The sequence below is a fragment of the Prunus persica genome, chromosome G5 (genome assembly GCF_000346465.2).
Source record: "Prunus persica cultivar Lovell chromosome G5, Prunus_persica_NCBIv2, whole genome shotgun sequence".
Classification (NCBI taxonomy): Eukaryota; Viridiplantae; Streptophyta; class Magnoliopsida; order Rosales; family Rosaceae; genus Prunus; species Prunus persica.
Genome location: NC_034013.1, coordinates 11165190 through 11182472, shown reverse-complemented (window position 1 = coordinate 11182472; position 17283 = coordinate 11165190). Strand labels below are relative to the sequence as shown.

The window sequence follows — 17283 nt, the reverse complement described above, 5'->3', positions numbered from 1 at the left end:
ATAAGAGTTTCTCTCCAAATCATGAAAGTAGACCCAAAGCATGAACTGCATGTCTATTGGTAAGGATGAGAATCCATGAAGGAGAGCAAGATATTATTTAAACCAGAAAATTGTAGTTTCTGCATAATAAACAATACAGAAAGGAAAGGAAAGGAAAAGAAAAGAGAAGTACCAATTCGATAATATTAATTAGTGTTCGGAAAGAGGTAAACAATTCTAAAGAAATTCAAAGAAACCAAAACGGAAAGTGTCACTTTTGTGCTTCCAAATTTGACCAAACATTTGATAAAAAATTCTATATATGATTGAACCATTTCAAAATTCAAACACCAAAGGAACCTCAAAATATATTATTTATAAATGACAAACTCAGAATACCCAAATATTGGCCATAACCTAATTTTGCATCAAAGCCAATCCACAAACTTACATATATATGGTCATGTATCTACGAATTTATCGAGACCCAGTTCTTGATCGATCGATCCTCGTCTTCCCATTCCCCCCAAAAGAAAAGAAGAAAAAAAAGAAAAAAAAAGAAAAAGGTACGTACCTTGCAAATCTCGCTCTTAAGGGGACTGATGAACCCCTCTTATTACACACAAATTTTTATTTTATTTTATTTTTTGCCAAAACACACATAATCTAACCATTACAATATATATAGGTAGAGAAGGTGGGAGAAATTAAGGAGTCCTTCACTTATCTCCAAACAAGTACCCAAGTGAGGAATCTCCACCAGGAACTGATTTAACTTTTGTTGTTGGACGATCCTGAAATATATATTAGAAGCAAGATCAGGTGCAGAAATATAATTAAATTCCCAAATAAAATACATCATATGTGTACATAAATTAACAAAGATATATTATATATGAGAAACTTACAGTTAAGAAGTTCCCAGAATTTTGGCCTTCAGCTCTGTGATAGTTATTGGAAACGGCTGCCTTTTCTTTTTTAGCAGAATTAGGGGTACCTGGAGGCTTTTCAGTGACGGTGTCCAAGCTGTCGATGCCGTATGGCGGTGTTATTGGCTTAGGTGGCGGAGGTGGGCTTTGTTGCTCATCTGAGCCAAACAAGTACCCCAATGAACTTTGTCCACCACCATAGCTCCCACCTCTACTCATAGCTGCTGCTTATAGTTTGTCAAAAGAGTTGTAAGTTAAAGGAGGAAGAAAGAGAACCCTAATATATATAAGCAAATATTTATACAATTATGTGAGGAATATGTCTGTGCACGATACCTAATTTGTCATTATTTTCTTTACTGAATAGTAATATATATCAACTTTAATTGCAGGGTTCATAATAATTCAAGCAAGATCTTTTAAAGGGGCATCCGATGGATTGACTTCCTTTGTTTCATGATGTATGTATGCCATTTTCTAACATATATGTATGTCTCCATGTAAATACAATCGTTTTGCATGATATATATATACCCCTTTCTCTTTATATTATATATCTCTCCGATAGTAGGGAAGTTTCTCTCATTCTTTTGCACATTCGTTGGAAACTTAGTCTTTGTTCTTAGTAGTTTTATAAATCTATGTTTAGGTAGAAGGGTCATATTTTAAGAATTGCCTAGTGAACTCCCTTGAAGTGTAACTTTATGAAAGTTTTGGCAAGTTTTGTTAATATGTAAATTACCCACAAAAAACTTAATCATTAGAATTAACAGGCTCCATTACCCTTAACTTCATAAGAATTTACTCTATGTAGTCATACTTGAAATGAACATCTACAATCATACAGTTCAATTAACACTCAACATATCACAGTATGACAACACAAAATCTTATATATACATACGACAGTGATAGCATTTATATAAACTTATATAGACTTATGCAGTTTAGTGGGACCTATCTTTCAACATCGAAATACCATTAGACGTCACAATATGCGTTTTGTTAATATGTAAACTCCCTATAATTAGTAAAATTAACATTTTGGAAAAAGAATTGACTCAAAAACAGTTGCTTTGCAAGGTAGACACAATTATAAGTTGGTTGAATGTCAAACTAAAGTGGGCTAAGGGCGTGATTAGCCTTTTAAAGCGATATTAACCATAATTTGGAATTAGTGATACATGATTACATAACTAGATAGAAAGTTAATGACTTAGTATCTAATAAACCTTGTTTAAGTTAATGTTATTAGATTCTTAGCTCACATACTATCCACTTTTTATCCTCTCATTTGATTAGTATTGAGAATTAACACTCAACAAGTTAAACATACAATCAATTATAAAACTCTCTCGATTTAATCACGACTTATTTGTAAATAGTACAAAAGTGATATAATAAGTTACCCCAAAGCAGGAGAAAATATGTCATGTACTGTTCCAATTATATAATTAATTGTCATTAACTCGACAAGCTCATGTGATTCTTGGGCCTAATTTTCTAAACCACATCGTTTTAAGAGCTAAAGTAATGCTTAATTGGGGTTAAATCAATAAGGTAATGCATGGATGAGTCTAACAGCATTTATAAAGGTATATATGGAACATTAGAATTGAAAAAAAGCGGGCATAGATATAGAGTAATAGCTTGATTGGCCTACTATCTTTTATTGGACCCATAGATGAGTTGTATTTCTAGCTTACAGATCATAGCCTGGTTTTTTTAACCAGTTATCCATATTTTACTCAATAAAATATTATCGCTTTTTTTCAACCAAAAAAAATAAAGAGAAGAGGGAAAAATCAGTTCATTCAGATACTATTTTTTAGGAAAACAGATAGAGCTGGAGGGTTTTTTTATTTAATAAAATGAGCTTTTTTTTTTTTTTTTTTGGGTCAAAATTAAAATGAACTCTTAAGCAGTAAATTTGTGGCATTTTGAGTTCTCTTTGAAGACAATACCATGGGCGGAATCACTATGTGGGCTCTGGTGGGCTGTTGTCTAGTGATGTTTTTGGTGGGAAAAAAAAAACCTATATAAGCCAGTATATCTTAACCTAAAAATAAATAAAAATACACAATTTCATACATTGGCAACACAAATACGCATAATCAGAGGTTTTTCACGTTTGTATATAGTGTCAAGGACTGTCCCAACACCAATAACCCACAATAAGGGTAAAGTCCTTAGCTCTAACTTGTTTTTTTTTTTTCATTGATATACTTAAAAAGAGAACCATTTTTCTAAATGAAATTCTTCCTTTAGTGAATAATATGGCTCTAATTCTATTTTTTTTTCTTGTGTTTATAACTAGTGCGGTTTATTCTAATGTATACTTTTATTTATATATATAAAGCCTATAGAAATTGTAAGTAAAAAAATATTGATCATTGGATTTTAAGTTAATAACTTTAGTTAATCCATCCGTTGATAAATTTCTGATTCCGCTCGTTGGATAATACCATGTTTTTTTTTTACTTCCAACAAATTGATCAATAACAAAAACTATAACATCTAAAGTATATAATTTTGCTTAGTTTCGATCTTAGAAAATTGGCAGAGAGAAGTGGTCACGAATTAATGTGTTGAGGTCTTGTCAGCCATTGAGTGCATGGCTGTTTTTTTAAACCCTGTTGCAGGGAGTTGATGGGGCAAAATATGATACCCCCTATGGCCCTCAAAGTGACATAATAATTTCAACTAGTCATTCAAATTCAATCGACATGAATAGTACTTATATATTCCTATTAAAGCTGCATTATAATTCGATCAGTCATGTCATCAGTTCTAGCTAGCTTTGGACATCAATTGTTCCGCGTGAAATGCAAAACTCAAGATAAAAACTATGAGATTACAAGAGTGCAGAGAGTGTATATATTGGGAAAATAAGTCACGCAGATTTGCATTCCGTGCCATATTAACATTAGAGGACCCGTATAAAAGATACTATTATAGTAGACAATGCCAACTACTACATATTAGGCATTGTTTTCAGTCCCCAAATAATGCAAAAAGGATTGATAGCCCTTAGTGTCTTTTGTTACTCTTTTTAGTAATTTGTATGAGAGAACAATCATTCCAGTACTTGACTATTGAGTTAATGACGAGTAAAGGAAAAAAGAGAATGACCATTGAACATCAAAGCATCACAAAGACTTCATATATTACAAAAATCTTATTCTTACACCTCAAATATTTATGTCTTTTTCATTTTTTCTGCTTAGAGAATCTATTAACAAGACTAAATGACTCAAAAAATTTCTGCCACTAGCTAGAGTAATGACCTTGGTTATTGGTCCAGGATATTTATCATGTTTCCCATTGAAATATTTGCCAACAAGTGCAAAGCAAGTTGTAGGTGCTTATGTCCATTCACAGCAACATTATTATCTGTGCATGTTGGCCTCACCACACAGCACATAACAGCCATGAACTTGCTTTGCTTTCAAGATCCGATAATTGGACGTTAATTAAGGAACTGTTTTTGCCTTTAGACCTTTTTTGATATAAGCGATATTGGGGAGAGGAAATTGAATTTAGAACTTCAAATGCAGAGGTAAATGCTTTTAACCACTTGAACTACAATGCCGTTGTTTTTGCCTTTAGACCTTGAGCATTAAGCAAGATATATATATATATACCAAACAATATATTCGCATATAAACCTACCTATGATATTCTGATATCTGGGCACCTAAACTCGTATACTTTTAAGTTTCCTCACTGCAATAATGGGGTTGGGTTGGATATGAACAATACAGCTGCTTGATCAATAAAAGATGAATATAAATTGTGGAACCTTTTTGAGTCATGAGTCATATGAACAAATTAAGATAAGGTAATGAAATGTTGATGTCAGTTTGAGATGACCTAGGAAAGGATACAACTGGAAAAAGGGAGTAGGTTAGTTGTGACAGAGTGAGAAACAAAGGAGCTCTACATATGTATCCTCTTTTTTGAACATAACAGGTAAAAGTATGAAGTGGGACCCAAATTTACAAAAGAGGGAATTCCCCATTGATAACCACATGATGGGACTGAGGAAGATCACCATCCATATATGCAAAAATATATGAGACAAATCTGTTGGATTCATGTTAAAATGAATAAACCAATTACATATAGAATGACCTAATCATGATATGTTCTTATTATTATTATTATTATTATTATTATTTAATGTTGAAGTAAAGAAACAGAGAATATTTTGACATAGCCAAAATGCAGTTGCATAAGACTAGTGCACAAATCTTGACAGCTTGTTAACAACCTGAGCTAGACTTTTAAGCAAACATCTTCTCAACAATTGTTCATATATATATAAAACAAAATGAACAACGTTGTATTTTATTTTTGGCCAAAACAATCGTGTAATTTGATGAGACATATTATGAAAGGAAAATGCTTGGCTTTTAAAAATTGAGGAGGAGCTCCTCTTTACAACCAATGTGGTTTTCACTCTTGTCAAATTTTTTTAATTTTTAATTTTTAATTTTTTAAAACTTTGTCAATATTGTTTGAATTTGACGAGTGTCAGAATTCCATTGGTTTTAAGGAGGAGCTCCTCCTCAATTTTAAGGGAGAAATTATAGAATATTACAGTAATATGGCCACATAGTACATCTTGTATACATGTTATAATATGGGCAGACGACATGATTTATTTTTCCCCATTTTAGAGAATAGTATAAATAAATATCCACTTATATTATAACACGTTGTTAAGTTGAGGATTCTTAGGTTGAGGATTCTTAAAATTGGCTTTCCTTGCCCAATGTACTTCATGTAATTCCTCTTAGCTATCTTTATAATATGTGTTGATGCTTTATGAATACTGAGTTTCTGAGTGAGCAATTTTTGGTGTGTGTTCGTATTTGTTTGACTTGTCATACTCTGTTTGATACTCTTGTGATCTATGATGAATGTTCACACACTTTTCACTCTAGTTGTTGCTAGCACGGGGATGCCTAGATTGACAAATTATTCTGAGTGCTAGGGTGTCACTTAGCCTTCTTCTAGGATTGCAAGTGTTATGAATCTTGGTATATGTTGCTTGTTCATAGGTCTATGACTAGTCATATTGTTACTAGGAATAGTTAATCATTGTTGTCTTAGATCTATCCATTGGAGTTTTAATTTACTCCCTTCACCTAAGTACCAACTTAATATGTGTACAAGATGTCATATTGTTACTAGGAATATTTAATCATTGTTGTCTTAGATCTATCCATTAGAGTTTTAATTTATTCCCTTCACCTAAATACCAATTTCATATGTGTACAAGATGTACCACGTGACCGTACTACCGTAGAAGCAAAGAACTCCTAGTTGTTTTGGGCACCTTAGGTTGTGATCTGGGTCATAACTCGTCCAATGTAGTGGCTCTAGGTCCATTAGAAATTACTCCATTGAAGACTTTGGTCCATGTCAGATAAGGGCCCATAAGAACTAGATAGTATAAGCCCTGAGTCTAATAAGCCATTAGTGGACATGGACAACTTCAAATCAAAACCCAATAAGCCCTACAACATTTTGTGTGTGTACCTTCTTTTTATTTTTGATAAAGTGATATTGGAGGAGGAGAGATTCGAACACAAAATTTTAGGTGTTTGTACCCAATTGATTAACTAATTAGATTGTTAATTGCTTGTAATTAATATCAAACAAATCTCCTCATTCCTCTCAATTTTGCAAAAACTGATGGTAAAATGTTTGGTAAAATTTCTAAGAAAGGTGAAAACATAATCTGCTTTTTATAAATTTGGAATGCTTCCAACTTAATTATCTTGGTGTTGTTTGGGTTCTTTTTGCAGATATGTGGGTTTTATGTGTTTTTTTGTAGGTTCCTGTGTGGCTGTGGTTTTCCCCTTAACTTGGGCTTCGACGGTAGTGTTCTTGTTTTCGTGGTGGCGACGGCGTCGACTCTACTTGTTGTCATCTCGGTTGGTTTTGCGGTTTTTTTTTTTGTTGTTGTAATAATTACATCAACTCTTTTGTGAGTTGGGTGTTTTGTTTGTAGTTGAGTCTCTACTTGTATTTTTACTTGTGAGAGTTTAAAATTTGTAGTTGTATTGGTAGTTTCGGACGCTGTGGTCCATGTCTGATTTGTTTATGTTTGTGGCTTTCATGCTTAATTTGTTTGGTTTTATGCTACTATTAGTGGAGATATGTTGAGAGACATTTGTTTGGACGTTATAGTTTTGTATTTCATTTTTTGGTGTAATCGTTACACAGTCGTGACATTATCACTCATTTTATGTTATGAGACATTTATCTACAATCATTCACTTATATTATAAAGGCTTATTAGTTAAAATGCCCTCTAAAACTTTGGTCAAATCTCACTTTGCACCCATATACCCCATTTGACCGTGGTTTCAGATTTCACTTTGCCCCGTACCATCAACTTTGTTCCTAACCCCGTTAAAAAGCAGGATAATTTTGTCTTTTTGTCCCATATGGCATAAAAACATTTTTTTTAAAATTGAAAATTCTCTTAAATAATTAAATTTTAAAAAATAATAAATACAAAATAAAAATAAAAATAAACCCAGTAACTTCGTCCCCTACCCTCACCAGCCATCTCCACCCATCCCCACTTCAATGTCACCACCACCTCTTCACCTTCTTGCACCTCACCCCCACCAACACCTCAGCCCACCTACCAGATCAACCACTCTAACAATCCCCATCTCCCATCTCTCTCAGACCACGAAACCCTCCCCATCCCCACAACCGCTCTCCTCGAACAAACCCCACCACCGCACAACCACCAACCACCTCCACCCAATCACCTCCAACACATTTATCCACCAACCACAAACCAAACAACTCCAAAACGCCAACCTGCACCCAACCACCTTTAGCAAATCCATCCTTACCCAGCCACCCCAGTTGATCCCACACCCCAAATTGCAACCCCTAACTGATACCCCACCCCATATATACACAAACCCAACTATTCCCCACCCCTCTTCCAGCTCAGGAAAAGAGACTAGATGCTTTAATTTTATGCACATCAGAGGTTTTTATCTATTTGGAAGAAAATTTGAGACTTACACCGCAAAGTATGTCTAATAAAGCAATTGCTTTGGATGAATTAGAAGAGATGCATCAGCATGTATGAATTAGAAGGGCTTACAACAAGCAAGACCAAGCACTGAAAGAAGAAGAAAAGAAAAAGGAAAAATAGAACGTGGACTGCTGAAGAAGGAAGAATATAACATTTTTTTTAAATCCATATAAGAGTATAATAAATACTATCATTGTACATAGATTACACAAAAACACAACTTGTTCTAGTGGTAAGGACTCATTATTGGGAATTGGAGGTCAGGGTTTAAATCCCCTTGCACCAATACTCTTAATATTTCTATTTGTTTAACCTTTGAATAGAGGTGGGCTCCACAATTTGCTAAGTTACCCTCTCATATTGGATGGAAAATATCCATCTAGGATGAACATTCAAAACTATCCTTGTCATGTCAACATTTTTAGCGAAGTTGACGACATGGAGTAAAGTGAAACGCAAAACTCAGTTCAGTCCAATTCATCATTCAATTAATTAATTTTGGGTTAGAGTGTCTAAAGCCCGAATCAACCCGTTTGAGCCTGAAAAAGCCCGACCACATGCCCACAAATTTTTTGTGAAGAGACTTTGACAAATCCAAGGTCAAGTAAGTTCAATTTTTGACCAAAAATGTTTAACCCAAATAAGCCTGTTGGCCCACCTCCTTACCCAAATTTTGAAATATTTGCAGTTGTTTTACTCGTGTCATGGTACAATTTAGTATAAATTTGATGTTAGTTATTAAGGTAATTGAGCTACTTTGTTTGATTAATGGAAGATTGCAAGATAAAACACACAGTATTTGTTATAGGAAGAAAAAATATTGACCAAAAAAAAAAAAAAAAGCAAACAAAATCATATGTAGCTAAAGATTATAGTAAGAGTTGTTGGCTTGAGCAATGGTGAGCATTTAAACATTGAAGACCCTTTTTTATTCAGACAGTAAAAACTAAATATAGGTCATGTCAGGCATGAACTGGTTTTTTCTAGCACAGCCTATTTTGTGCTAGTGCCTGGCATGGTACATTCTATATCTGTACTGAGAGCACGACAAGGTTGGGCCAAAGTATTTACACAGCTAGATATATACAAATATATATATATATATGATATTTGAGCAACACTATATATATAATTATTCTTTCATCCAGATGTTTGCACGTTATTATCTTGTAGATGTCATTGTAAATAAACAAAAAAGCAAGAAAGAATAATATAAAATACATAACATTCGCATAACAATAATGTCTGAACGTCCACGTAAAAATATTTTGACCTAGAAAAACTCTAGATGTCTACAATTTGCAACTCCATCCAAGTCATCTATATAAAACCAGATTTTGTAGGAATTAATGGTACGTCCATAAAAATGGCTCTTCATCTCTCTCTTGGTTTGTCACCTGTCACTTATATATCTTGTCCAATAAATTTTTGTAATTTTATAAGCTGTATATTCTAGTCAGGCAGATAACAGTACTATTATAATATAAAAACACTGAAAACCAGGATCCAGGATTTGAGGAGCTACTTGTTGAGTGCTCCAAATGATAGCTCCACATACCAACCAACAAGCCTAGCTAGCTACTTAGCTAGATAACTAGCCAATACTAAGCATGCATGTAGGTAATATTCAGCTTGAGGTGCGTGAGTTAAGCATAATTTAGCATAACCAAGCATAATTACGATTCGCATTCTCTCTCTCTCTCTCTCTCTCTCTCTCTCTCTCTCTCTCTCTCATAAACTAGAGTAGGTTTATGTCTACTCAGTTAGACACAATATAAGGAAAAAGTTGGTTCCCATCACAAACTCTTAATTTCCATTATAGAACACCCACAAAACAAAGTTCGACGATGAAAAAAAGAAGGGAAAGTACTAAGTTTGTTCAAGTTTTATGAATCTATGATTTAAAATAGCTACATATAACACAATTTACACATGAAGTTGTTTGCAAAAATCATTAATCATTAAAAAAAATGAACAAAAACACAATACTTATAGCATGAAATTACTGAAATTAATGGAATATATTTTGATTTATTGTTTATTTAATTCCATGGCCATAAATGAAAAAATAATAATAATAACACATGTGAAGATATATTCTGAGAATTCAAACAAACAAGGGAAACCCTTTTTATTAGTAAAACAGAAAGACAGAGAGACCAAATCATGAGAGTAGACCCAAAACATGAATTCATGTACGTTTCTATATAATAAACAAGGGAAAAGAAAAAGAAAAGAGAAGCAAGCACCAATTCGATAATATTAGTGGTCGGAGAGAGGTATCTTTGTTCAAAGTTCAAAGAAACCAAAACGGATCCGTTTTGGCCAAGCTACATCTATATATATAATTGAACCATATCAAAATTTAAACACCAAAATAAGCTCAAAATAGATTTATATATATATATATATATGACAAGCTTAGGATACCCAAATATAGCAGGCTAACCTAATCTTGTATCTACGAATTTGGAAGCTCATAGATGCCTGCAGGATTCAGTGTTTATCACACCCAGTTCTTGATCTATCGATCCTCGTCTTCCCATTCCCCCCAAAGAAAAAAAGAAAAGAAAAAGGTACCTGCCTTGCAAATCTCACTCTTCAAGGGACTGATGAACCCCTCTTATTATACACTTTTTTTGTTTTGTCCAAAACCCACATAATCTAGCCATTAAAATATATATAGGTAGAGAAGGTGGGAAATATTCAGAAGTTTTTCACTTGTCTCCAAACAAGTACCCAAGTGAGGAATCTCCCCCAGGAACTGAATTAACTTTTGTTGTTGGACGATCCTGAAATAAATATACATAGATCATGTGGTATATATTACAAGTAAGCTCAGGTAATTCCCTAATAAAACACATCTTGCACATAAATTAATATAATATATGAAAAACTTACAGTTAAGAAGTTCCCAGAATTTTGGCCTTCAGCTCTGTGATAGTTATTGGAAACTGCTGCCTTTTCTTTTTCAGCAGAGTTAGGGGTACCTGGAGGCTTTTCAGTGACGGTGTCCAAGCTATCGATGCCATAAGGGGGTGTTATCGGCTTAGATGGCGGAGGTGGGCTTTGTTGCTCATCTGAGCCAAACAAGTACCCCAATGAACTTTGTCCACCACCATAGCTCCCACCTCTACTCATGGCTGCTGCTGCTGCTTAATTTCAAGATCGATCTTAAAAGCTGTTAGGTATGGGAGAAACAAAGAGAACCCTAATTTATATATATATATATATAAGCAATATATACAATTATGTGAGAAATGTGTGTGCAAATACTTTTTGGATGTTGATGATGATGCACAATACCTAATTTGTCTTTATTTTCTTTACTGAATAGTAATTTATATAAATCACCTTTAATTTCAAGGTGCATATAATTTAATCTAGAAAGGGGCATCCGATGGATATACTGCCTTCTTTGCATGATATATATGTCTCCATGTAAATACAATCGTTTGTATATATATGCTGTATATATGGAAGTTTCTCTCTTAAATATAACATTTCTATAAATTTGTGTAGTGTAGGAAGTACTATGCATGCACGGTGCACGGTATGCATTTTATTTTATTTTTTATTTTTTATATTAATGAGAGTGTGAGATTCGAACTTGAAAAGACACTATGTAGTCACGCTATGTATTTTGTTAATGTGTCAACTTCTTATAATTAGTCAATGGGTTCCCACCACTTCCACCTTCCCCATGGTACCCCACTTCGAACTCGTTCGAACTTCAATGTAACCAAAAAAAAAAAACTTCCTATAATTAGTAAAATTAATATTTTGTTTAGAACAAAAAAATTACTTTAAAACAGTTACTTTGCAAGGTATTCATGTTCAGACCATATATTATCAGATCCTCTCAACTGGACATGTAGAATGAGTAGCCTATAACGTAAAGGCCCACATGGCCCATCCCAGTTCCTGGAACTCATAGCAACCATCAGCAAGGGTTATCCTTTGGTAGCCTCACCCGCCGATCCGACTCAACGAAGGCACATGTTGTGCCACTTTCATGTCAAGACACATGGCAACCCCTCAGGCGATGTTCACAGTCCCACATTGAAACTACAACCCAAGGTGCTCCACCTTTTTTGTCTATAAATATGGCTCTTGCCCTAATGCATATAACTTGGTACTAGAATCCTTACTATGTCCAATTACTCTCACTCCATCCTAAGCTAACTTAAGCATTGGAAAGCCTTCAACCGTTACCGCACCGATGCCTAAAGCTTTACCGTTGTTCTATTCTTTCTTGTAGATCCTTTCCATTATATACCTGTCGTAGTCATAAAGTCTACGCTACCGAAGACATATCGCTTCTAAGTTGGTTTCATTTTTGGACATCAACAAGATACAATTATAATAAGTTGGTTGAATGTCAAACTAAAGTGAGCTAGATTGGCCTTTTAAAGCGATTATTATAACCATAATATAGAACTAGTGGTATATGATTACAGAACTAGATAGAAAGTTATAATGACCTAGTTTCTGCTAACCCTTGTTTAAGTTATTAGATTCTTAGCCCACAAACTATCAATTTTTATCCTCTTACTGATTAAACATGAAATAAATTATAAAATACTTGTAGCTCTTTCAGCACCCAGTCATGGACTTAAAGATTAGGCTAACTGCATCTAATCGCACCCTATTTTGAAATAGTATGTATAAAAAAGTGATATAATAAGTTACATAACTATAATCCAAACCACTACAATAATAGGTCATTTCTATATATCATGTGTTTTAAATTCATTATAATCCATAATATGTTAATTGTCATTAACTAGACAGGCTCATGGGATTCTTGGGCCTAATTGCCTAAACTACATCATTTTAAGACCTAAAGTAATGCTTAATTGGCGTAGCTTGATTGACTCCAAAGCAGTAGTTTCTGACCTTTTGAGCTCAAACTTCCAACAAATTGATCAATAACAAAGACTAACATCTAAAGTAATAATTATATAATTTTGCTTATATAGTTTCGATCCTAGGAACTTGGCAGAGTTGAAGTGGCATGAATTAATGTGTTGAGGTCTTGTCAGCCATCGAGTGCATGGAGTTGATGGAGCAAAATATGATACCCACTATGGCCCTCAAAGTGACACAATAATTGTCAACCAGTCATTCAAATATTGCAGTCAAGCATGAATAATGTACGTATATATATTCCTGTTAAAGCTGCATTAATTAGATCAGTCACGTCATCTGTTCTAGGAAGTTTTGGACATCAATTGTTCGGAGTAAAATGCAAAACTCAAGATAAAAACTATGAGATTACAGAAGTGCAGAGAGTGCAGAGAGTGTATGTATTGATGAAAACTCGTGACCTCTAGAAATAAATACTGAGGCGTGCAGAGTTTTGCACGAGAGAACAATAATTCCAGTTCTTGACTACTGAGTCAATGACAAAGTGTTGGAAAAAAGAGAATGACCATTGAACATCAAAGCATCACAAAGACCTCATATATTACAAAAATCTTATTCTTACACCTCAAATATTAATGTCTTTTTCTTTTCTTTTTCTTTTTTTCTGCTTAGAGAATCTTTTAACAAGACTAAATGACTGGAAAAAATTTCTGCCGCTAGTAATGACCTTGGTTATTTGGTCCAGGATATTTATCATCTAGGTGCATATGTCCATTCATAGCAACATTATTATCCGTACATGTTGGCCTCACCACACAGCACATAACCATGAATTTGCTTTGCTTTCAAGATCCGATTGGACGTTAATTAAGGAACTATTTTCGTCTTTATATCTTTTTTGATATAATCGATATTGGAGAGAGGGATGGAATTTAGGATTTCATGTAAGAATAATTACTCTTAACTACTTGAGCTACAAGCCGATTGTTTTTATTTTTTATTTTTAGTTTTAGACCTTAAGCATTAAGCAGCTGAGCAAGATATATATACCACACAATATATTCACCTATAAACCTACCTATATTCTGAAATTCAGACACCTAAACTTCCTCACTGCAATGTTGGATATGAACAACACAGCTGCCTGTCCAATCAAAAATGAATATAAATTGTGGAACCCTTTTGAGTCAAGAGTCATATGAACAATTTAAGATAAGATAATGAAATATTTATGGAAATTTAAGATGACCTAGGAAACGATAGAACTGGAAAAAGGGAGTAGGTTGGCTGTGACAAAGTGATAAATAAAGGAGCTCTACATGTACCTGATGAGAGTTGGTTCAGTTGGTAAGATCTTTGTACTGTATGTAGTTTCATCAGTGTTCGAGTTTTGTTGTCAACAGTTTTTGTCGGTGTGCGATTTGTAATTTTGTACATAAATCTATGCCGATGGCAGCTGGCAGTTGGGTGCCACATGTAAGTCCTTCAGGCTTAAAATTATAGGTCTGCTCTGACACTGGTGGTGAGAGTAGTCAATTTCTCCCTACATTTTTTTGTAAATAAAATAAAAAGAAAAAGAAAAAAAACTCTACATCATTACTCAACATAATTAACAGGTAAAAGTATGAAGTGGGTCCCAAATGTGCAAAAGATGGAATCCCCCATTGATAACCACATGATGGGGGACTGAGGAAGATCACCATCCATATATGCAAAAATATGTGAGACAAATCTGTTGGATTCATGTAAAATTGAATAAATCAATTACATATAGAATGACCTAATCATGATATATGTCTTCTTTTTTTTTTCTTTTTTTTTTTTAAAAATGTTGAAGTAAAGAAACAGTGAATATACATAGGCAAAATGCAGTTGCATAAGACTAGTGCACAAATGTTGACAGATTGTTCGGCTTGTTTGGCCCATATTAGAAAAGGGCCCAGAAGAACTAGATAGTAAGCTCTGAGCCTAATAAGCCATAAGTGGACGTGGACAACTTCAAAATCATAACCTAATAAGCCCTACAACATTTTGTGTTTGTACCTTTTGTTTTTGGTAAAGCAACATTGGAGGAGGAGAGATTTGAATATAAACCTCAGGTGTTTGTATCCAATGGATTCACTAATTAGTATTAGAGCAACTCCACCCATTTGTCCTTAGCCATGGCAAGGGTGGAGCTAGGGCAAGCACTATTCACGTGAATAGTGGTTGCCCTTACAAATAGTAAATCGTTTCTCCACCCGTTGCCCTTAGCCATGGCAATTACTATTCACTTTTTTGTTTTTTCCTCCTATTTTTTAATGAAAATAATTAATTTGGGTAATATTTTCAGATAAGATTTTCGGATTCCTACGTGTCAAGACTATTCATAATCAGATAAAATTTTCGGATAAGATATTTGGATTCAAATTTCGGATTAATTTCAAAGTTCAAATTTCAGATAAATTTTTGGGTTCAAATTTCGAATGAATTTCAAAATTCAAATTTCAAATAAATTTGCGTTCAAATTTCAAATAAATTTGCGTTCAAATTTCGGATGAATTTCAAAATTCAAATTTCAGATAAATTTGGGTTCAAATTTCGGATGAATTTCAAATTTCAGATATGATTTTCATCCAATAAAATCAAGCCACGTGGCATGTCTATCTTGCCAAATTTTTCTATAAAACCAGAGTCTCAGCTCATACCTCTCACACCACATCTTTCTATATTTTCATTTCTGAGAGTTTATAATTCATACTTCATTCATTCTGAATGGAAGAATTTAGGAGATGCTTGGAGAGACAAGAGAGAGAAAGAAGAGAGAGAAACCGTAGAGCAGATGAAGTCAATGAGTTGCAGAGACAAGTCGATGAGCAAGTTCTCATAACAGTGGCTTTGAAAGAAGAAGAGAACCAAGGTCGCCGCCATAGTTCACAAGCCGGCCGCCGCCGGAATGTGGAAAGACATAGGCATTCTAGGGGTAAGAATATTTTGGAAGATTATTTTATCCCAACTTCTTTGTACTCTGATGTTGATTTTCGAAGGCGATTTAGAATGCAACCTCATTTGTTCAATAAAGTCATGCATGATATTTGCAATTATGATGCATACTTTGTTCAAAAGTGTGATGCTGCTGGGGTTTTGGGGCTTCTTCCGGAGCAAAAGCTTACAGCTGTTATACGAATGTTGGCGTATGGAGCATCTGCTGATCAGGTGGATGAGATTGCCCGGATGGGGAAGTCCACTACGTTGGAGGCTTTGGTAAGATTTTGTCAAGCTATTGAAACTCTGTACACTAGGGACTACCTGCGTAGACCTACTTCCAGGGACCTCCAACGGCTTCTGCAAAAAGCCGAAGCTCGAGGATTCCCTGGAATGATTGGTAGCATCGACTGCATGCATTGGCAATGGAAGAATTGCCCAACTGCCTGGCAAGGTGATTATGGAAATCGAAAAGGCCAAAAAAGTATCATCCTTGAAGCGGTTGCTGGTTTCGACACATGGGTTTGGCATGCCTTCTTCGGAGTTGCAGGATCACAAAATGACCTCAACGTGCTGGGTCAATCCCCCGTCTTCAACGATGTATTGAGAGGTCAGGGCCCCAATGTCACCTATGAAGTCAACAATACAGTATACCAGACAGGATACTACCTAGCTGATGGAATCTACCCGAGGTGGACGACTTTTGTCAAAACCATTCCAAATCCCCGATCCCAGAAGCAAAAATTATTTGCTACATATCAAGAGGGATACAGGAAAGATGGCGAAAGGTGTTTTGGCATCCTTCAAGCCAGGTGGTTGATTATTCGAGGTGCGGCCCGCATGTTTGATGAGGAGATCTTCAGAAGCATTATGATGACTTGCATCATCCTCCATAATATGATTGTGGAGGATGAGTACGATTATGATGCTTTAGAGGTCTACGAACCGGATCCAATGAACACGGCTTTGACATGGATTTATGAAAGGCCCATGGGGCCAAATGGAGAACCGTTTGAGCCGGAACCGTTGGTGAGGGATGGTCATTTGATGACCCGAATGATAGATCGATATACGGAGATGCAATCTTCGTATATTCATGAAATGCGTCAATTTCACTTGATGGAGCATCTATGGGCGGTGAAAGGCAATGAAGATTAATGATGGAGAATAGATGCTTTGCTTATGTTTTATTTAGTATGGTTTGGTTGTGTTTTTATTTTTATTGTGCCTTGTTTGTACTTTTATTTTTATTATTGTGCCTTGTTTGTACTTTTAATTTTATTTTTATTATGTTTTGTTTGAAGTATGGAATATGTTGAATAAAAAGGTAATTTATTGAATGCTTTGTTTATTAAATAATGAAATGTAATACAAGTCATTATGAATTACTAATAAAATAAAATACATGAATTATAACAACTTTAATAGAAAACAACTAAAATACAAATACATAAAAGATATGCTAAC

General features: G+C 34.5%; 2 protein-coding genes across 3 annotated transcripts; both read right to left on the bottom strand.

Annotated features, from left to right (window-relative positions):
* On the bottom strand, window positions 322–11167 carry LOC18777535 (protein SPIRAL1-like 5). Of its 2 annotated transcripts, XM_020563460.1 has the most exons (3): window positions 11115–11167; window positions 888–1117; window positions 322–773 (listed from the first exon to the last, which is right to left on the bottom strand). In XM_020563460.1, exons 1-3 carry the CDS (start codon window positions 11122–11124, stop codon window positions 699–701), a joined length of 315 nt encoding a protein of 104 aa, XP_020419049.1. In that variant the 5' UTR covers window positions 11125–11167; the 3' UTR covers window positions 322–698. The 2 variants fall into 2 exon arrangements, with proteins under 2 accessions (XP_020419049.1, XP_007208852.1); XM_007208790.2 differs by lacking the exon at window positions 11115–11167 and having other exon boundaries at window positions 888–1180.
* Window positions 10216–11179, bottom strand: LOC18777943 (protein SPIRAL1-like 5). The gene is made up of 2 exons (XM_007210664.2): window positions 10885–11179; window positions 10216–10775 (listed from the first exon to the last, which is right to left on the bottom strand). Exons 1-2 carry the CDS (start codon window positions 11122–11124, stop codon window positions 10701–10703), a joined length of 315 nt encoding a protein of 104 aa, XP_007210726.1. The 5' UTR covers window positions 11125–11179; the 3' UTR covers window positions 10216–10700.